Source organism: Ursus arctos, unplaced genomic scaffold (assembly GCF_023065955.2).
Source record: "Ursus arctos isolate Adak ecotype North America unplaced genomic scaffold, UrsArc2.0 scaffold_14, whole genome shotgun sequence".
In the NCBI taxonomy this organism is placed as follows: Eukaryota; Metazoa; Chordata; class Mammalia; order Carnivora; family Ursidae; genus Ursus; species Ursus arctos.
The window spans coordinates 26,282,147-26,303,972 of NW_026622808.1; the positions used below are offsets into that span (position 1 = coordinate 26,282,147).

Consider the following 21,826-nt stretch of genomic DNA (forward strand, 5'->3'; position numbering starts at 1 on the left):
TGTAATGGATCAGAGCTAGACGTTAAAGGACAAGGAAGGGAAAGAGAAAGAGGGATTCTTTTGGATAGGTAGAAAAGTTTGATAAAGGCCAGGGGGCCACGATGAGCAAAGCATGTGCCATAGTGAGGAGCTGCCTTGGGAATGAGGTTGGATGGGTTGGCAGGGGCTGTACCTTAAGGACTTTCAAAATCCAGGCAAAGGCATGTGAACTTTATCCTGCAGTTTGCAGGGAGGCCTGGAAGGTGTTGAGCAGATGAAGGTCATGGTCAAAGCTGTTCTTGGACATCTGACTCTAGGGAAGACCAATTGTTGTGTAGACATTGGATGGTATTGAACTTGAATGCAAGAGTAGGGAGGGGCCTGGATCCACTGACCAACTAAGAGAAGGTAAAGTCTGAATGGTATGGAGAGAGAGAAGAAAAACGTAATGTCTTGGCTGGGATAGGGTGCCTGGGGCATGGGCACAGCTCACAGAAATGGAATCAGGGAGAGAAGGAAGTCTGGAGAGTCACATCTCCTGGCTCATCCCCACCATGTACCTGTGGGGCCACCTGGTTGGTCAGTTTTCTGATGGGAGGTAGCTCCCAGCTCTGGTGGGAGGCGTTTTCTCAGTTTTCAGGTGAGGTGAGTTGTTGCATCCCTTCATGTCCTCATCCTGCAGGAAGCCTAGTGAATATATTGCTGCCATCTTGGATCTCAGTGCCCTTGTGGCAAAACGCCATCAGCAGATCCTCGTGCACATGGACTTCCTGTACTACCTCACCCCGGATGGACAGCGCTTCCGCAGAGCCTGCCGCCTGGTGCATAACTTCACAGATGCTGTCATCCAGGAGCGGCGCCGCACTCTCCCCGATCAGGGTGTTGATGACTTTCTCCAGGCCAAGGCTAAGACCAAGACTTTGGACTTCATTGATGTCCTCCTGCTGACCAAGGTAGGTTTCTCTGGGATCTGAATTCAAGAGGTAGAATGGACCTTGATTTCAAATTTCTTTTTTTTGTTGTTGATCAAAATTTGTTTTTTATTAATGATAGTTTAGAAATTTTCCTTCAGATTAAATGTGATATTGGTATTATCATATAACTTTGTAGGACTGTTGTCAAATTTGAGGAAATCTCTATTAAATTTCTTTCATATACAAACCATAAAATTTCAAGTCATTTCAAAGTTGCTTATTCAATGGCTAATCTTTTTTTAAAATGTTTTTTTATTATATTATGTTAGTCACTATACAGTACATCCCTGGTTTCTGATGCAAGTTAGATGATTCATTAGCTGTGTATAACACCTAGTGCACCATGCAATACGTGCCTTCCTTACTACCCATCACCGGTCTAACCCATTCCCCCACCCCTCTCCCCTCTGAGGCCCCCAGTTTGTTTCTCATAGTCCATAGTCTCTCATGCTTCATTCCCCCTTCTGATTACCCCCCCTTTTTTTATCCCTTTCTTCCCCTACCAATCTTCCTAGTTCTTATGTTCCATAGATGAGAGAAATCATATGATAATTTTCTTTCTCTGCTTGACTTATTTCACTTAGCATTATCTCCTCCAGTGCCATCCATGGTGCAGCAAATGTTGAGAATTCGTTCTTTCTGATAGCTGAGTAATATTCCATTGTATATATGGACCACAACTTCTTTTTTTTTTCTTTTTTTAAATGTTTTTTTATTATATTATGTAAGTCACCATACAGTACATTCCCGGTTTCTGATGTAAAGTTCGATGATTCATTAGTTGCGTATAACACCCAGTGCACCATGCAATACGTGCCCTCCTTACTACCCATCACCGGTCTATCCCATTCCCCCACCGCCCTCCCCTCTGAGGCCTTCAGTTTGTTTCTCATAGTCCATAGTCTCTCATGCTTCATTCCCCCTTCTGATTACTCCCCTTTCTTTATCATATGATTTCTCTTATCTATGGAACATAAGAACTAGGAAGTTCTGTAGAGGAAGAAAGGGATAAAGAAATGGACCATAACTTCTTAATCCAGTCATCTGTTGAAGGGCATCTCGGTTCCTTCCACGCTTTGGCTATTGTGGACAATGCTGCCATGAACATTGGGGTGCATATGGCCCTTCTCTTCACTACGTCTGTATCTTTGGGGTAAATACCCAGTAGTGCAATGGCTGGGTCATAGGGTAGCTCAATTTTTAACTTTTTAAGGGACCTCCACACTGTTTTCCAGATTGGCTGTACCAACTTGCATTCCCACCAACAGTGTAGGAGGGATCCCCTTTCTCCACATCCTCTCCAATATTTGTTGTTTCCTGCCTTGTCTATTTTTGCCATTCTAACTGGCATAAGGTGGTATCTTAATGTGGTTTTGATTTGAATTTCCCTGATGGCTAATGATTTTGAACATTTTTTTCATGTGTCTGTTAGTCATTTGTATGTCTTCATTGGAAAAGTGACTGTTCATATCTTCTGCCCATTTTATGATTTGTTTATTTGTTTCTCCTGTATTGAGTTTGAGAAGTTCTTTGTAGATCTTGGATACCAGTCTTTTATCTGTAGTGTCATTTGCATATATATTCTCCCATTCCGTGGGCTGCCTCTTAGTTTTTTTGACTGTTTCCTTGGCTGTGCAGAAGTTTTTTATCTTAGTGAAGTCCCACAAGTTCATTTTATCTTTTGTTTCTCTTGCCTTTGGAGATGTGTCATGAAAAAGGTTACTTTGGCTGATGTCATATAGGTTGCTGCCTATGTTCTCCTCTAGGATTTTGATGGATTCCTGTCTCACATCGAGGTCTTTCATCCATTTGGAGCTTATTTTTGTGTATGGTGTGAGAGAGTGGTCAAGTTTCATTCTTTTGCATGTAGCTGTCCAATTTTCCCAGCACCATTTATTGAAAAGACGTCCTTTTTTCCACCGGATGTTTTTTCATGCTTTATCAAAGTTTAGTTACCCAAAGAGCCGAGGCTCCATTTCTGGGTTCTCTATTCTGTTCCATTGGTCTATGTGTCTGTTTTTGTGCCAGTACCATGCTGTCTTTGTGATCACAGCTTTGTAGTACAGCTCGAAACCCCACATTGTGATGCTCCCAGCTTTGTTTCTCCTTTTCAACAGTTCCTTTGTGATTCGGGGCCATTTCTGGTTCCATACACATTTAAGGACTATTTGTTCCAGTTCTTTGAAAAATGTCCTCGGTATTTTGATCGGGATAGCATTGAAAGTGTAGATTGCTCTGGGTAGCATGGACATTTTAACTATGTTAATTCTTCTGATCCATGAGCATGGAATATTTTTCCATCTTTTTGTGTCTTCCTCAATGTCTTTCAAGAGTGATTTATAGTTTCTAGAATATAGATCTTTTATATCTCTGGTTAAGTTAATTCCAAGGTAACGTCTGGTTTTTGGTGCTATTGTAAATGGGATAGATTCCCTAATTTCTCTTTCTTCAGTCTCATTATTCGTGTATAGAAATACAACTGATTTCTGAGCATTGATTTTGTATCCCGCCACATTACTGAATTGCTCTATAACTTCTAATAGTTTGGGAGTGGATTCTTTTGGGTTTTCCATATAGAGTATCATGTCATCTGCGAAGAGAGACATTTTGACTTCTTCTTTGCCGATTTGGATACCTTTTATCCCTTTTTGTTGTCTGATTGCTCTTTCAAGTACTTCTAGTACTATGTTGAATAATAGTGGTGAGAGTGGTCATCCTTGTCGTGTTCCTGATCTTAAGGGAAAGGCTTCCAGCTTTTCCCCACTGAGAATAATATTTGCTGTAGGCTTTTCATAGATGGCTTTTATGAGATTGAGAAATGTACCCTCTATTCCTACACTCTGAAGGGTTTTAATCAGGAAAGGATGCTGTATTTTGTCAAATGCTTTTTCTGCATCAATTGAGAGGATCATATGGCTCCTGAGTCTTTTCTTGTTGATATGATGTATCACGCTGATCAATTTGTGAATGTTGAACCACGCTTGCATCCCAGGGATGAATCCCATTTGGTCATGATGGATAATCCTCTTAATGTACTGTTGGATTCTATTAGCTAGGATCTTGTTGAGGATTTTGGTGTCCATATTCATTAGGGAAATCGGTCTGTAATTCTCCTTTTTGAGGGGGTCTTTGCCTGGTTTGGGGATCAAGGTAATATTGGCCTCATAGAATGAGTTTGGTAGCTTTCCTTCTGTTTCTATTTTTTGAAATAGCTTTAGGAGAATAGGTATTATTTCTTCTTTGAATGTTTGGTAGAATTCCCCAGGAAAACCATCCGGGTCTGGAGTTTTGTTATTTGGAAGGTTGTTTAACACTGATTCAATCTCTTCATAATTAATTGGCCTGTTTAAAAAATCAATTTCTTCCTGTTTCAGTCTTGGTAGTTTATAGGTTTCCAGGAAGGCCTCCATCTCTTCCAGATTGCTTAATTTATTGGCATATAGCGGTTGATAAAAGTTTCTAATAATCCTTCCAATTTCATTGGTGTTGGTTGTGACCTCTCCTTTTTCATTCATAATCTTATTAATTTGGGTCCTTTCTCTATTCTTTTGGATAAGTCTTGCCAGCGGTTTGTCAGTTTTATTGATTCTCTCAAAGAACCAGCTTCTAGTCCTGTTGATCTGCTCTACTGTACTTCTGGTTTCTAATTCATTGATTTCTGCTCTAATCTTGGTCAACTGCTTCCTCGTGAGTGGATTAGGCCTGTCCCTCTGTTGCTGTTCCAGCTTCTTGAGGTGAGAATATAAAAACTGCATTTTAGATTTTTCTATTCTTTTGAGTGAGGCTTGGATGGCTATGTATTTCCCCCTTAGGACTGCCTTTGCAGTATCCCATAGATTTTGGACCATTGTGTTTTCACTCTCGTTGGTCTCCATAAATTGTTTAAATTGATTTTTGATTTCCTGGTTTATCAAGTCATTCCTGAGCAGAATGGTTCTTAGTCTCCAAGTGTTTGAGTTTCTTCCAAATTTTTCCTTGTGGTTGAGTTCCAATTTCAGAGCATTGTGGTCTGAGAATATGCAGGGGATTATTTCAGTCTTTTGGTATCGGTTGAGGCCTGTTTTGTGTCCCAGAACATGGTCTATTCTTGAGAATGTTCCATGGGCATTAGAATAGAATGAGTGTTCTTTGGTTCTGGGGTGTAGTGTTCTATATATCTAGGAGGTCCAACTCGTCGAGTATGGCATTCAAAGCTCTTGTTTCTATGTTGGTTTTCTGCTCTGGTGCTCTGTCTATTGCTGATAGTGGAATGTTGAGGTCCCCTACTATTAATGTATTTTTATCTATATGTCTCTTTATTCTGGTTAAGAGTTGGCTTGTGTATCTTGCTGCTACCCTGTTGGGGGCATATATATTTATAATTGTCATATCCACTTGTCAGATACATCCTTTAAGAATAATATAGTGCCCTTCTGTGTCTCTAACTGTAGTCTTTAGTTTAAAATCCAATCTGTCTGATATGAGAATTGCTACCCCAGCTTTCTTTTGAGGTCCATTGGTGTGAAAGCTGGTATTCCATCCCTTTACTTTCAGTCTGAATGTATCTTTAGGTTCAAAATGAGTCTCTTGTAGGCAGCAATGGATGGGTCATGTCTTTTTATCCAGTCTGCAGCCCTGTGGCGTTATGGGAGCATTTAGGCCATTTACATTGAGCCTGATTATTGAGAGATATGATTTTAATGATGCCATGTTGCCAGTAAAGTCTTTGTTTCTATAGATTGTGACTTTCTGTTCTGTATCACTCTTGGGGCCTTTTTACCTTTATAGAACCCCCCCTTAATATCTCCTGTAGGGCTGGTTTCGTGGTTACGAAATTGGTTAATGACTAGCGATTCTGAAATGTCTTTATTTCTCCATCCATTCTGAATGACAGCCTTGCTGGATAGAGGATCCTTGGCTGCATGTTTTTCTCTGAAAGAGCTTTAAAAATGCCCCCCCCAACCCCTTCTCTCATTCCAGGTCTGTGTAGACAGGTCTGACATAATTCTGATACCTTTGCCTTGGTACGTGAGAAATTTCTTTGCCCTGGCCACTTTCAATACTGTATCCTTGGATCTAATATTTGCGAATTGCACTATGATGTGATGTGGTGTAGGTTTGTCGTGGTTGAGCTTGGGAGGGGTCCTCTCTGCCTCTTGGACACGTATGTTTGTTTCCCTGCTAGATTAGGGAAGTTTTCAGCTGCAATTTGTTCAGATATCTCTTCTAGACCTCTGTTTTTCTCCACCCCCTTGGGGATGCTGATGATTCTGATATTGGAACGTTTCATTGAGTCAGTAATCCCCCATAACCTACATTCCTATGTGTGGATTTTTTTGAGTCCAGATTCTATTTTAGCTTTTTCTTCTACTAACCCATCCTCCAATTCGCCGATTCGTTCTTCTGCCTCGTTCACCATGGCCATCAGAGACTCTAGTTTTGACTGCATTTGGTTCATAGAATTTTTAATTTCTGCCAACTTTGCTCTCATTTCCACCCTTAGAGATTCTATATTCTCATTAACATTTTCGTTAATACTTTTTTCAAGTCTACACATCATCTTGACCATTGTTACTCTGAATTCCATTTCTGATAATTTGGTTATATCCATATCCATTAGTTCTGTGGCAGAGGCCACAGACTCATTGTCTTTTCTTTGCTGGGTGGGACTTCTCCTTCTCGTCATTCTGATGAGGAGAGGTTGTGGGGTTGTCCAGAGCCCAAATTATTGACCGGGACCCAGGCCGTGTGCCCTTGTTTTATAGGGATCTTAGGGATGTGGGCTTCTTTTTTTTTTTTTTTAAGATTTTATTTATTTATGTGACAGAGAGACAGCCACCAAGAGAGGGAACACAAGCAGGGGAGTGGGAGAGGAAGAAGCAGGCTCCCAGTGGAGGAGCCCGATGAGGGACTCAATTCTGGAACGCCAGGATCACGCCCTGAGCCGAAGACAGACACTTAAGGACTGTGCCACCCAGGCGCCCCGGGATGTGGGCTTCTTGATTTTTCAGCCTGTCTTCTGGGGTAGGGGCCTGCCGCGCTGATAGGCAACCCTGTTTGGGTAGAGTCTCTGTGTCCCCTGCGAGGGGGGATGGGGATGGGCACACTGTGAGCCGGCATTTCCAGGCTTTTGTTCCCTGACGGATTTCCCTGGTGGTTTGCTGTGCCTCTTCTGAGAGTCAGAGCAGCAGTGGCTGAATCTCAGCCTCTGTCTCAGAACAGAGGGATTGCAGACTGTTCTCCACTGGTGTTCTGGCCACTTTAACTCTGTTACTGTTGGTGCTGCTCAACCCTGCAGCGTCCGGGGATATGAGCCCCACACCCAGTGTCCCAGCCCTCACTTCCAGGGCCGTCGCATCTCTGTTCTTTGTGTTTCTAACACCACCAGCCGCCAGCCGCCCCCGCACGCTCCCGGATCTCCCAGTCTCAGTCTGGTTCCAGTGAGCACACCGGAGTTCCGTGAGCAGTCTGGTGGCGTGCGCTCCCAGCTCACAGTCTCAGTCTGTTCTCTCGTGGGTGGGTGCCGTCTGCGAGTCCGCCCGCTCCCCCATGCAGGTGGCTACTGCTTCCCGGCGCCCGAACGGGGCGGTTCCCTCCCCCTTCAGTTTATCTTCCGATATCTGTGCGCGGCTTCATGGCTCCCCACTTCTTACCTCAATACTCAGTGCTGGAGATGTTCATTTGTAGAGATCCAGATGTATCTTCCTGCGTCTCAGGCTGATTCCATGGATGTTCAGGCTGGTCTGGTACCTATCCAGCTCAACTCAGGGGACCGGCTGAAAAAGGGGTCCCCTACTCCTCTGCCATCTTAACTCCCCAACCTTGATTTCAAATTTCAGATTGAAGAACTTAGACTTGATCCAGAGGGTACTGGGGAGCCATGGAAGTTGCTTGAGGAAGGGAGGAATGGATTAGGGATATGTTTTAGAGATGACCATGTAGAATGCAGTCTGCAGGGGACTGTTAAGTCTGAAACTGTGAAGGGCCTGAGATTTTATTCTACTTAATGAGGTCGTCATGTGTGTGTGTGTGTGTGTGTGTGTGTGTGTGTGTGTGTGTTTATATATCAGAACCCTAGATCAGAGAAGCCCAATTATTGCTCACAGAAGTAAGGATAGCCAGAGTAAAATTGTGGGCATGGTTCTTCATTCTAAAATTCTTCTGAGAGTTACATGATGCTTTAATCTGTCCACACACCATACATCCATCACAGGAGAGGCAACTCTACATTATGAATCTTGGAACTTATGAAGGACTGCTGACACAGCTGCCCCTTCTTCTGTGTGTGTGTGTGTGTGTGTGTGTGTGTGTGAGAGAGAGAGAGAGAGAGAGAGAGAGAGAGAGAGAGTTTGGAAGGACAAAGAAGTCCTCTTCATGGAGAAGGCAAAGTCTACAGCTTCTGTTGGCTTATCGCCAGGGGAGATGAGGAATCTCTGGATTTACTCTCCTAGAATGTGAGCAAATGGCTCTGGAGCAATGCTCAATCTCTATCTTCCAAAGGAAGTTGTCATTCAATCTCCTGTAATGCAGGTTGTCAGTAACTTTTTTCTGGAAAGTCTTCATCATGTAGAAATGTGAAAATGTTCATGGATCATTGATTTCTGTTCCCAGGGACAAAGCAGGAGGGAAAGGGTCCAAAGAGGAGGATTGTAGAGTGGGTCTCTGGTGATAGCAAGCAAAGGAGGAGTAAGAGTGCAGGTTGGGCTTGGGTTTCTGGATGGATGATGGAGCTTCAGAGATTGTCTCAGGTTAGGCTCAGTAGCTCTCAAAGCTGATGTGATTTGGGGTGTGTGTGTGTGTGTGTGTGTGTGTGTTTATGTGGGTATCTCATTTCTCTCCAGGATGAAGATAGAAAACAATTGTCAGATGAGGACATACGAGCTGAAGCTGACACATTTATGTTTGAGGGTGAGCATCCCGGTGTGGGACTATATGGGGACAGGGGTCTGTCCATTCTCAGGGACTTGGCAGCTTGACCCCAGACCACCCCACCACCCCATCTTCCCCATCCTTCCTTGAGGGCCTTAAGTAAATGTGCTGTCCACTCCCTGGTGTTGAGGAAGCCCAGAGACTCACGTCTGTCTGGTTGCCTCTCAGGCCATGACACCACTGCCAGTGGCCTCTCCTGGGCTCTGTACAATCTTGCAAAGCACCCAGAATACCAGGAGCGCTGCCGGCAGGAGGTGCTAGAGCTCCTGAGGGACCGTGAGCCTCAAGAGATTGAATGGTGAGTGCAGATCCTTATGGTTTATTCTTGAACTCCTCTCTCATAGTCTCTGTTCCTCGGATGGGGATACCAAAATATCTTTTGGTTAATTCTGTCCTTATTGCTTAATGAGGATAGAAACGTTGGGCTCTGAGCTCAGTGTCAGTTGGCTTGAGGATTCTCTCTCTTTCTCTCTGCTCCTCCCCTTGCTCATGCCCTCTCTCTCTCTCTCTCGAATAAATAAATAAATCTTAAAAAAGATAATTTTTAAAAGCCCTCGGAACAATGGGGAACTATGCAGAATAAAGGTAATTCAACCTGATTCTCATGTCTGTAACAATATAACACCAAGATGGAATCAAATATTTAAAATAAAAAATAAAAGTATCTTAAAAGCTCTAGAAGAAATGATAGGAAATTATAGTTCCAGGATAGGGAAGCCTTTATCCTGACAATAATTCCAGGAAATATATAACAGATTGCTATACTGTTGAATGAAAAAGATACATAGCAGTGTGCATAATATATGGTATGCTATCCTAAAATTTCTTTTAATGCAAAAAGTAGCTATGGAAGGATAAATAAAAAATAAGAACCTAGGCAAACTGTAAGAGTGGGAAATGAGTGGTGTTGAGTCAGAGGGGTGGTGTTTTACAGTTTTTCAGTTTGAATTACTTAATGATATCAGATGTGAAAAATTTAAATGACCACGCAATTTGAAGGGGATTAGAGAACAAGAATACAATCCCCTTACTTTATCTTCAATGTTTATAAAAGTTTTCTGGCGTATTCTCTTGTGTTTTCTAAGCATAGAATCACTACCTGCCAAAAATGACACATTGACCCCTACATTTCAGATTGCATTACTCTCCTCTTTTCTCCTCTAATTGCATTAGCTAGTATCTCTAGTACCATCATAGATACAACATTGGATCTGTTTCTGTTGATTCTGAGTCATTTGGCTTTTGATTTTGCTCTCTTGCTATAAGCAATATGTAATTTTTATGCAGATTTGTAAACCTTTTTATGGTTGGCTTTTGGGTGTTGTGTTTTGCTCAGAAAATCTAAAAACACCCACCTAAATTTTCTCTCCTACTTCTGTGATACTGCTTTTCTTTTTCTTTTTAAAAAATCACTTTATTGGGGTATGATTGAATACAAAAAGCTGTACATATTTAATGTACAGAACTCAATAAATTTGGAGATATTTGATCCATCTGGAATTCATTTTGGTAGAGGGAGAGAGGATCTCAAGGGGCAGTAGGGGATTGGGGGGGAAGGGTCTCTGTTTTTGCTGCCTGGATAATTGTTGGGGAGCTTCCTTAGGGACGACCTGGCCCAGTTGCCTTTCCTGACCATGTGCATCAAGGAGAGTCTGCGGTTGCATCCCCCAGTCACAGTCATCTCTCGCTGCTGTACCCAGGACATTGTGCTCCCAGATGGCCGGGTCATCCCCAAAGGTGCCCACAGCCTCAGGGGGAGGAGCCTCAAGGGCAGAAAGAGGGGCCAGTCAGGCTGGGGGAAACTCTTTCTGACTGGGCCCTCCTCTCCCACAGGTGTTATCTGCCTCATTAGTATTTTTGGGACCCACCACAACCCATCCGTGTGGCCAGACCCTGAGGTGCTGCCTCCCCCTCCATCCCCACAGCCCACCCTCCTCCTTGTCTATTCCCTTAGGGGGACCTTGGGGAGGGCGCAGGGTTCTGACCTAGCAAATCAGACATCACCTTCCCCCATCAGACACAAGTTTGCCTCTTCCAAGGCTGGCTGGCTTGGGAAACTCCATCCAGCAGCCCTGCCTCTCCCTGCCCCCAGGTATACAACCCCTTTCGCTTTGACCCAGAAAACATCAAGGAGAGGTCACCCTTGGCTTTTATTCCCTTCTCTGCAGGGCCCAGGTGAGCGCAGAGGGTATCTGAGGTGGGAATGGGGTGGTGGAGGCAGGGGTCTGGGACTGAGATCCCAGACATGGCTGTGGGGGTGGGAAAGGGGGGAAATTGAGGATGGCTCTCCTTCTCTCCCCTCCTCCAGAGGGGAGTGGGGATTGAGTGGGTCCAACGAGGGGTTCGAGGTGTGGGCAGAGCCTCTTCCCCCTGTCTGCTGGTCTGAGTTCAGGGCTGGGGTCTGAGCCAAGCTCAGGGGATAGGCAAGCCCACATGGGGGTCCCAGGCATGGTTAGCCCCCTTCTGGATCCCTGCGGGCCGGGCTGCGAGCATCCCTGCGCGATGGGATCTGCTGGGGTTCCTGGCGTGTCAGAGCCCCCACTCCCGCCCGCAGAAACTGCATTGGGCAGACGTTCGCCATGACGGAGATGAAGGTGGTCCTGGCGCTCACGCTGCTGCGCTTCCGGGTGCTGCCAGATGAGGAGGAGCCGCGCAGGAAGCCGGAGCTCATCCTGCGCGCGGAGGGCGGGCTTTGGCTGCGCGTGGAGCCGCTGAGCGCGGGCCCCCAGTAACCAGCCAGCTCCTGGGTTGGGATCTACTCAGACCGTACACGCCTCGCTTTGCACAATCCCAGGAATGAAACTGTGCCATCTCTTCTTCTGGAGCCTCACTGAGTACCAGCAGGGGGCGCTTGGGACCTGTGGGAACCCAGGGGTGGGCGAGGAGGAGTAGAGAGGAGGCTGCTGTCTGAGCCCAAGACCCTGACAGCCTTTCCAGGTGACCACAGGCCTCCACACTTATTGTGGGTTGTCGGAGAATCAAACCCGTGGTTACTCCAGATTTCCAATGAACAGATCGAAAATATAACAAAGAAAAGCATGCTAAAACTCTAGCCTCTCCAAGTAGTCTCATTTCAATAACTGGGAAGTTGTCTTCAAACTGTCTGGCAGCACTCCATCCTAATGATGTAGTTTGAAGTTTGGGGTTCAGAGTCCCCGGCTAAGAAAGAATTCTTGAGGTTTTTGGTTCAAAAAGGTGGTTTTTCTAAAGCACAGGGACAAGAGCTGCTGCCCTGGGATTGTGAGGAGCGGCTGGTTGTATACTCTGTGAGTTTGGGGAGGTGAAGACAAAGGGAAATTTCCAAAAATGAGTTTCATATGGTAAAGACTCACAGGATACTAGAGGCCTAGGTATTATCAAGCTAAGGTTGTGGGTTTTTTTTTTTTTGTTTGTTTGTTTTGTTTTTTTTTCCCCTTTAGCATTTATATTAAGACAGTTGGGAGTTTCCTGGAGGAATGATATACTCTGCCTGCCTGAAGTATTTGTCAATGGGCTGCAGGTCATAAAGAAATTTAATTTTATCTACATTTCCTTCTGCCTTTGCTCCCCACATCATTCCCTCTTGAACAGTTTTGGCACTTATCTTTAAGGTTGCTGAGAATGGAAGTCTTCTCTTCTGTAACTTCTTCCTATTGAATAGGGGCATAGAGATGTTCTTACCTTTGGTGCAAAATCGGTCAGTTGGGGAATTTACATAGAGGAATTACCAAAGGCAGAGGCTGCCAATCCAAGGTAGATAACATAAAGGAACCTCCTTGAATACAAAGGATTATCTGTCCATTGGAAGTTACGGCAGTGAAGGAGTCTTGGCACCAGGCAGGGAGACACCAGAAAAGACAACGAATTTGGTTAATATTATAATGAGAAAAAGAAGCCTAAATAAAAAAAAAACTTTGATAATTGACCAAAATCTTTCTCCAGTCCAGGAGTTCAACAAATCACTAAAGGAAAGAGAGAGAGATCGTTTAAAGTGCCATTTGAATATCTACATCTTTAAGCAATATCTTTTGGTGATATCTTTTTGGTGATATCTGGAGTATCTATCCAACATTTTGTTTTTATGTTGCACATGTTCCCCCTTGTGCAGTTAAAATATCTAATATGATTTTGAGAGTCATTTAAGGCCTCAACGGCATAGCAAGTGGTGTTAGCCATCACATACTCTGTTTTGTTTAGCAAGCGATCAGATAGTGAATAAGAGGCACCTTTATGGAAACAAAAGAAAAAAAATATAGTTTAATGGTCAGAGCAAATTATAAACCTAGAGTTGAGTCTTGAGTGCTTAAATCTAATATCTATAAAGATGTGTTGTTGAAACATTTTCTCTCTATAATAACACTCATTTTTAATCTGAGATAGACAAATCAAGACCAATTCATTTGAAAAACAAGTCCAGTTTTAACAAACTTGGCCTAATTATTAACATAAGCTCAGCAAGAATAATGATTAGCCATGTAAATCTTTCTTTTATATCTTTTTTAAAAAAATATATTATGCTATCACCAAACAGTACATCCCTAGTTTTTGATGTAAAGTTCCACGATTCATTACTTGCGTATAACACCCAGTGGACCGTGCAATACGTACCCTCCTTAATACCTATCACCAGTCTATCCCATTCCCCTACCTCCCTCCCCTCTGAAGCCCTCAGTTTGTTTCCCAGAGTCCATAGTCTCTCGTGGTTCATTCCCCCTTCTGCTTACCCCCCTTTCTTCTTCCCTTTCTTCTCCTACCGATCTTCCTACTTCTTATGTTCCATAAATAAGTGAAACCATATGATAATTGTCTTTCTCTGCTTGACTTATTTCGCTTAGCATTATCTCCTCCAGTTCCATCCATGTTGCAGCAAATGGTGAGAAATCGTTCTTTTTGATGGCTGAGTAATATTCCATTGTATATATGGACCACATCTTTTTTTTTCTTATTAAATATTTAATTTTTATTTTTATTTATTAATTTTTTTAATAATGATTTTTTATTTTATTATGTTAGTCACCATACAGTACATCCCCGGTTTCCGATGTAAGGCTCGATGATTCATTAGTTGTGTATAACACCCAGTGCACCATGCAATATGTGCCCTCCTTACTACCCATCACCGGCCTTTCCCATTCCCCCACCCCCTCCCCTCTGAGGCCCTCAGTTTGTTTCTCATAGTCCATAGTCTCTCATGCTTCATTCCACCTTCTGATTACCCCCCCTTTCTTTATCCCTTTCTTCCCTTACTGATCATCCTAGTTCTTATGTTCCATAGATGAGAGAAATCATATGATAGTTGTCTTTCTCTGCTTGACTTATTTCACTTAGCATTATCTCCTCCAGTGCTGTCCATGTTGCAGCAAATGTTGAGAACTCGTTCTTTCTGATAGCTGAGTAATATTCCATTGTATATATGGACCACATCTTCTTAATCCAGTCATCTGTTGAAGGGCATCTCAGCTCCTTCCACAATTTAGCTATTGTGGACAATGCTGCTATGAACATTGAGGTGCATAAGGCCCTTCTCTTTACTATATCTGTATCTTTGGGGTAAATACCCAGTAGTGCAATTGCTGGATCATAGGGTAGCTCAATTTTTAACTTTTTAAGGGACCTCCACACTGTTTTCCAGAGTGGCTGTACCAATTTGCATTCCCACCAACAATGTAGGAGGGATCCCCTTTCTCCACATCCTCTCCAACAATTGTTATTTCCTGCCTTGTCAATTTTTGCCATTCTAACTGGCGTAAGGTGGTATCTCAGTGTAGTTTTGATTTGAATTTCTCTGATGGCTAATGATTTTGAACATTTTTTCATGTGTCTGTTAGCCATTTGTATGTCTTCATTGGAAAAGTGTCTGTTCATATCTTCTGCCCATTTTATGATTTATTTGTTTCTTGTGTATTGAGTTTGAGAAGTTCTTTGTAGATCGTGGATACCAGTCTTTTATCTGTAGTGTCATTCGCAAATATCTTCTCCCATTCCATGGGCTGCCTCTTAGTTTTCTTGACTGTTTCCTTGGCTGTGCAGAAGATTTTTATTTTGATGAATTCCCACAAGTTCATTTTATCTTTTGTTTCTCTTGCCTTTGGAGATGTGTCATGAAAAAATTGCTGTGGCTGATGTCGTAGAGGTTGCTGCCTATGTTCTCCTCTAGGATTTTGATGGATTCCTGTCTCACATTGAGGTCTTTCATCCATTTGGAGTTTATCTTTGTGTATGATGTGAGAGAGTGGTCAAGTTTCATTCTTTTGCATGTAGCTGTCCAATTTTCCCAGCACCATTTATTGAAGAGACTCTTTTTTCCACTGGATGTTTCTTCCTGTTTTGTCAAAGATTAGTTGCCCAAAGAGCTGAGGGTCCATTTCTGGGTTCTCTATTCTGTTCCATTGGTCTATGTGTCTGTTTTTGTGCCAGTACCATGCTGTCTTTGTGATCACAGCTTTGTAGTATAGCTTGAAATCTGGTAACGTGATGTCCCCAGCTTTGTTTTTCCTTTTCAACAATTCCTTGGCAATTCAGGGTCTTTTCTGCTTCCACACAAATTTAAGGGCTGCTTGTTCCAGTTCTTTGAAAAATGTCATTGGTATTTTGATCGGGATGGCATTGAAAGTGTAGATTGCTCTGGGTAGCATAGACATTTTAACTATGTTTATTCTTCTCATTCATGAGCATGGAATATTTTTCCATCTTTTTGTGTGTTCTTCAATGTCTTTCAAGAGTGATTTGTAGTTTTTAGAATATAGATCCTTTATGTCTCTGGTTAAGTTAATTCCGAGATAACGTATGATTTTTGGTGCTATTGTAAATGGAATGGATTCCCTAATTTCTCTTTCTTCAGTCTCATTGTTCGTGCAGCTGATTTCTGAGCATTGATTTTGCATCCCTCCACATTGTTGAATTGCTCTATAACTTCTAGTAGTTTGGGGGTGGATTCTTTTGGGTTTTCCATGTAGAATATCATGTCATCTGTGAAGAGAGACAGTTTGACTTCTTTGCCGATTTGGATACCTTTTATCGCTTTTCGTTCTCTGATTGCTGTTGCAAGGACTTCTAGTACTATGTTGAATAATAATGGCGAGAGTGGGCATCCTTGTCATGTTCCTGATCTTAAGGGAGAGGCTTCCAGCTTTTCCTCATTGAGAATGATATTCGCTGTAGGCTTTTCATAGATGGTTTTTATGAAATTGAGGAATGTGCCTTCTATTCCTACACTCTGAAGGGTTTTAATCAGGAAAGGATGCTGTATATTGTCAAATGCTTTTTCTGCATCTATTGAGAGGATCATATGGTTTTTTACTCTTTTCTTGTTGAGCCATCTAAATCTTTCAAAATCTGCTTTGCTGGAACTTTCATAAGGAATCTCGATTGAACTTTTAGTAGCCTCTCTTGGCCAGAAGCCAAACCAAGCATTTGTTATCAGACATGCCTGCAATGCTTGCAGACATGGGTGAATTTCTTTTCATGAGGTCCCCAAAGTATCCTGAGGTTCCTGCACCTGCCAGGAAGTGACATTCTCTACTCACCTGGCGAGGCTTCTGGGAACTCTGTAAGTAGGTACCAGGCCAACAGTTCCGAGGGGCTTTATTGCTCCTCATTTCATAAAGTCAACCTCTGTTCATTAAAGCTGTCTAGTCATATCTGAGTCTATGCATGCCTCTCAAGTATGACATTCCAGCCAAAGCCTTGGTAAAATAACCAATGTTTCCAGTGATGTCCTGTTACAAGGAGAACAGATTCTTATTGAACTTATGCAAATGGCTATGATTGCCATGGAAGAAAGAACACTCACTGAGACCTTTTGAATTCAGAGGGTTCAGGCAGAGAGAAAAGTTAAAGGCTTCAGTTTGTTCACAGAGGAATATTTTACCCTATTTCTGTAAGTCATAGATAATAAGAGAAGGTTTCCTTAGTCTGGAAGAGCAAACATTAGAGAACCAGCAATGTTTCAAAACATGAGTCACAAACACTATAATCAACTTCCTCAGTTTATTTAGTCCCAGGTTACTAATTCTTGTTCAGTTTGAATGCAGCTTTTAGTTAGTTCTGGAAATTTTTACCAATTTTAAAGATATCAAAACCTGTATTTGTTAAAAGCCTTTTTTTAAATGAATCTTCTTGAAGATGAAACACATTTCACAAGAGAATACGAATAATAACTGTGTATGACAAAGGCTCAAAAATGGATATGGTTAAAGATCTGATGAGTGGTTACAACATAGCTGGCAAGGAAATCCACTTCTTTCTGTGACACCTAACACTTCAATAATTAGAACATCAAGTGATGACCTTGTACCAGAATATATTAAAACTTCAGGAATTTCATCTAACTCTACAACAGTTATAGCATTTATCCAAGCAATACAACCTGAGGCTTATCACTGACAGAGCTTTCCCAGTAACTTAACATACCAAATAAAAAGGTCAAGGAGTCAAAGACTTATGATTGAAATCCCAGGGAAGTTTGTTGAAAAACCTCAGAAATTTATAAAGCACATGCTCAAATAGGATTATATCATTACAAAACTTAAAACTTAATTATTTATTTAACCAAGGTGGCAAGAAGACATTCCAAAGGCAAATATGTAGGGTTATATAGTTGTTAGCAAAACTCAGCTCTCTTAACATTGAGAAGTTTTAAGTAAGTGATCAAAGACCTGATAAAGACAAAACATAGAAACTGGTTTTCTGCAAACTGAGGGCCTCAGAGGGGAGGGGGTGGGGGAATGGGATAAACCGGTGATGGGTAATAAGGAGGGCATGTATTGCATGGTGCGCTGGGTGTTATACGCAACTAATGAATCATCAAACTTTACATTGGAAACCGGGGATGTACTGTATGGTGACTAACATAATATAATAAAAAATCATTAAAAAAAAAAAAGAAACTGGTTTTCTGGGCAGACAGAGAGAAAAAAACCTTTGTTTCCATTTTCTTATCAAGAGCAGACCTACAATCCAAGAAAACTTGTCTCTTGAAGAGAGAGAAAAGCAGAATTTCAATCTTATACTAGTGTACTTTCAAAATCCATTAATTTGGGGGGCATATGGGTGGCTCAGTCAGTTGAGTGTCTGACTCTTTTTTTTTTTTCTCTTAAGATTTTGTTTATTTGTCAAGAGAGCACAAGCAGGGGGAGCAGCAGACAGAGGGAGAAGCAGGCTCCCGGCTGAGCAGGGAGTCTGATGTGAACCTTGATCCCAGAACCCTGGGATAAGGGCCTGAGCCAAAGGCAGACACTTAACTTACTGAGCCACCCAGGCATCCTGTGCGTCTGACTCTTGAGCTCAGCTCAGGTCTTGATCTTAGCGTTGTGAGTTCAAGCCCCTGTTGGGCTCCACACTGAGCATGGAGCCTACTTAGAAAAATAAAATAAAATCCATTCACTTTAACCTTAGCCTTGACTACATATAAAATTCTTTTCCAAAGGTTTCCCTTCATAAACCTTTTACAAGTTTTTCATTCAGAGTTGCTTCCCTTATTTCTATCAGTCTTAATTACATTTAGCAGAATTTTAACTCTTAGAAACTTTAGTCTTCAGTGAAAACTAATTAGTAGCCAATTGTGAACTCCCACACCAGAATTCTTTAGATGGCAACCTTATGAAACTATTAAGCACAAAAAATATTTCCCAACAGATTTAAATATCCTTAGTTTCCTGCAATAAGCCAAAACCAAAAATCTATGTTCAGCAATCAATGCTTTAGCATTTTAGCGCATTTGGAAAAGGCCTAGATGTCCAGTGAATTCAATCCCATTTATTATCCAAGCAAATCTTTAAAGTTTTGGTTACCAAAGACTATGAAAGCTATCTTAACAATTACCCATGAAAACTTTGAGACAAACAAAGTTAACCATTATTTTAAATCATCTTTTGCTGGCAAATTGCAATAGAGATAACACTGGCGTATTTTACCTTCAGTAATCCTTGGTAGAATAAAAGTTTCAATTAGTTTAAATGCTGAATTATGTTCCAGCTGAGTCTACTTAAAAGTCAATCAATTTGTTCCCATTGTCTGTTTTTACCTGGGGCAACAGTGGGGAAATCTGAAGTGAGCGGTGTATGCATGCCACACCCAAGGTGGTGCAGACTGGAGGAGGAGGAAGAGGGGGAGGGGAAGGCAGAAGAGGTGAGGTGTCCCCAGGAAGGCTGGAGGCGAATAAAAGCCCAGAGGGCTGAGAAAGAGGTCTCCCAGTTCTAAACAGAGGAAGAGACGCCATGTTTTTCCACCAAAGTGGAATTAGGCAGTCTGTGTGAGGTGGGAGAAGACAGGAAATTTCCCCAAAACAAAAGGAATTTCAGCAGCTGCTTGGGAATATCCATAAAGTCTCCATCCTGAGGTAGACTAACCAGAGACAGTTGGTTCCATTATAGCCATTGACCCAGGAAATGAATGTGGGAGAACCCCCCACATACAGCTAGAATAACCTGGGTCTATTAGGAGCAACAGTGAGAGAGTCAGCATCCTCTTTGTCAGGAATAGCCTGTGTTTCCTCCAGCAACCTGGTTTTATCCAGAGGCCTGCTGACCCAATTATTATCCAATATTTCAGGAGGGAGTTTGCTAGCCAAACATATTCAGGCAAACATACTCTGCAAGAGGCCCTTAGGTCAGGGTCCTGATACAGGGCCATGCAGGACTGAGCATAGGGTACCTCTGTCCATTTGCCCTGTTCCTTGCAAAAGAGATATAATGGATAGATTGTACTGATGAGGGAGCACAGACTAGCTGAAGACAAAGCATAAATTGACACCGGGCAACCTCCCCCACTCCCCACTCCTGGGCGGGACAGGTGACATTCTTCCAGGGATCTCCCAACTATCTTAATGTTAATACCTTGCTAGAGGGGAAAACAACCTTAACTTGATAATGGCAAGACGTCTGGTATCTTGTAGGTATCTTGTATGTTCCTTCTCTTTAGCATATGAAAATTCTTTTGAAACCTCCCTTTTCCTTACTTCCACAATTCCTCAAGACACCAGTGCAAGTGCTCTTTCTGCCCACTGGTCCCATCTCCGTGCTTTAGTAAAACCACCATTTGTTACCAAAGACGTCTCAAGAATTCTTTCTTGGTTGTCAGCTCTGGACTTCACCCCACCAAACTTCACCTATATTCCAAAACCACATCAGTATTGCAGTTTAATATCGCATTAATGGGCCATTTTTCCTCATCTCCTAAGGAGTACAGAGGCCATGCAGTGTTATAAAAGATTAGTCGTTTCCCCCCCTTAAATCTTGCAATCCGAATTGTTTCCAGTGGGTGAAGACATCCCGTGGGAGAGTCCTAGGGAACTGAGGAGAGAAGCTCCCATACTCCTAGAAAAGTAGAGAAGGTCCATTACCAAGAAAATCTGCTCCTCCCCTCAACTCCTACATGGCATCCACCCACAGGGTATGTCAGAGGTTTCTGGTATCAAAGCAACCTAAGGTGTCCACTGAACAAAATCGCTATGATCATCGCCCTGCTGTAAAGGCTCTGTAGGAGGGAGGCCTGCCCTCCTCCTCTTCCCCATTGCATTCTAGACTACAGTGGGTGCTGGCTAAGTTTCTCTTGCTATGAAGGCTGCAAAGAACCCACCATTTTTAACCCATGGAAAATGCTAGAAAAGTTTTCAAGAGGAAATTACCCAATTTTGTAACTTAAGTAGTTAGTGATGAGGGAACAGAAGGCTGGCTGAAGACAAAGCAGAAGCTGACACCCTGCAACGCCCCCCCCCCCCCATGTATGCAACATTCCTTGGCACTTCTGGCTGCCCTAAAACTAAGGAAAAGAAAAAGAAATGATTAACTGACAGACAGCACAATCCTGGGAGGCCTGGGTCTCCCTCAGTTTACACATGTCCTAGTGATTTATAAGGAAGAAGATTTCTTATCAATAGCCTAACTTCCAGAGACCCATAATTCAGTTTCCTGAAGCCCTAACATTACCATCCCCTCCATAAAATTGAGGGAAGCTAAAGAAGAAGGAAATGTAAATAAAATCTGCAGCCCATTGATAAGGACACGTGATAGGAGGAAAGTAACATTCTCCAGGGAAGCTCCCCACTATCTTACTATTAACACATTCTAAAGGGGTCAACAACCTTAACTTGACAATAGCAAGGCCTCCAGTGTCCTGCGAGTCTTCTTTGACATATGAAAGTGCTTTCTCAGCCTCCCTTTTTCCTCACCTCCCCCAGACCCATGGTATATAATCAGCCACCTCTCACAACCTGGGGCAGCAGCTCTTTCTGCCCATGGGTCCTGTCCCCATGCTTTAATAAACCATTTTGCACCAAAGGCACCTCAAGAATTCTTTCTTGGTCATCGGCTCTGGATCCACCCCACTGAACCTCATGTATATTCTACGACCTCATCAGTTAGTAGGGGACATTGACAGAAAACAGTGAAGATAGAAGTCTATCATGGTCTAAGCAACATTCCAACACATGTAGTCTTTACAGCCAACTTCTCTGGGAAATTGTCCCCAGTTGGATTTTAACTCAATCAGGTACTGGTGGAGTACCTGAGTGGGTCTTGAGGCCAGAAGCGGCTAGACCACAGATGCGGAGGGGGTCACATTTGACCAACGAGAAAGAAGCCTCACATGGGAGTCTTAAGATTGGGAGCTATCCTGGTGTGTTAGGTGGCTGTCCCATGCACAAGACTGACAACTTTGTATAAGGACAGAAATGAAGAAAGGGCAATCCAGTTTCTGGTCTTATTACCATGCCGGCCAGGGTACTAACGTCCAGCCAAAAGGTGGGCTTTATTCCTCCCTGTACAGTAGCCAGGGGCTAGAGGATTGCAGCCTGAGCAACCGACATCAAAGTGTTCCATTAAGATCGTAGTCCTTGAAAAGCCCCTGGAATGAAAGTAAAGAAAGAGAAGAGGAAATACTCGATGTGGGAAACAAAGGCAAAATAAAAATTATTAAATTTCCTTACTACCTACAGCCCATTGACAAGTCCTTGAAACAGGCAGAGTGACATTCCTCTAGGGACTCAA

At 42.7% G+C, this 21,826-nt stretch overlaps 1 protein-coding gene across 2 annotated transcripts in view; it reads left to right on the top strand.

The window, feature by feature from the left end:
• LOC113249977 (cytochrome P450 4F2-like) overlaps positions 1-11,908 on the top strand; it is a 33,548-nt gene extending 21,640 nt beyond the window's left edge. For both annotated transcript variants that reach the window (XM_048226802.2, XM_048226803.2), the window contains 7 exons: positions 662-932; positions 8,774-8,840; positions 9,030-9,159; positions 10,465-10,598; positions 10,695-10,759; positions 10,954-11,036; positions 11,416-11,908. In XM_048226802.2, coding sequence (XP_048082759.1) covers positions 662-932; positions 8,774-8,840; positions 9,030-9,159; positions 10,465-10,598; positions 10,695-10,759; positions 10,954-11,036; positions 11,416-11,593 — 928 coding nt within the window. In that variant the 3' untranslated portion in view covers positions 11,594-11,908. The remainder of the gene's footprint in view (positions 1-661; positions 933-8,773; positions 8,841-9,029; positions 9,160-10,464; positions 10,599-10,694; positions 10,760-10,953; positions 11,037-11,415) is intronic.
• Positions 11,909-21,826: the final 9,918 nt, after the last annotated feature.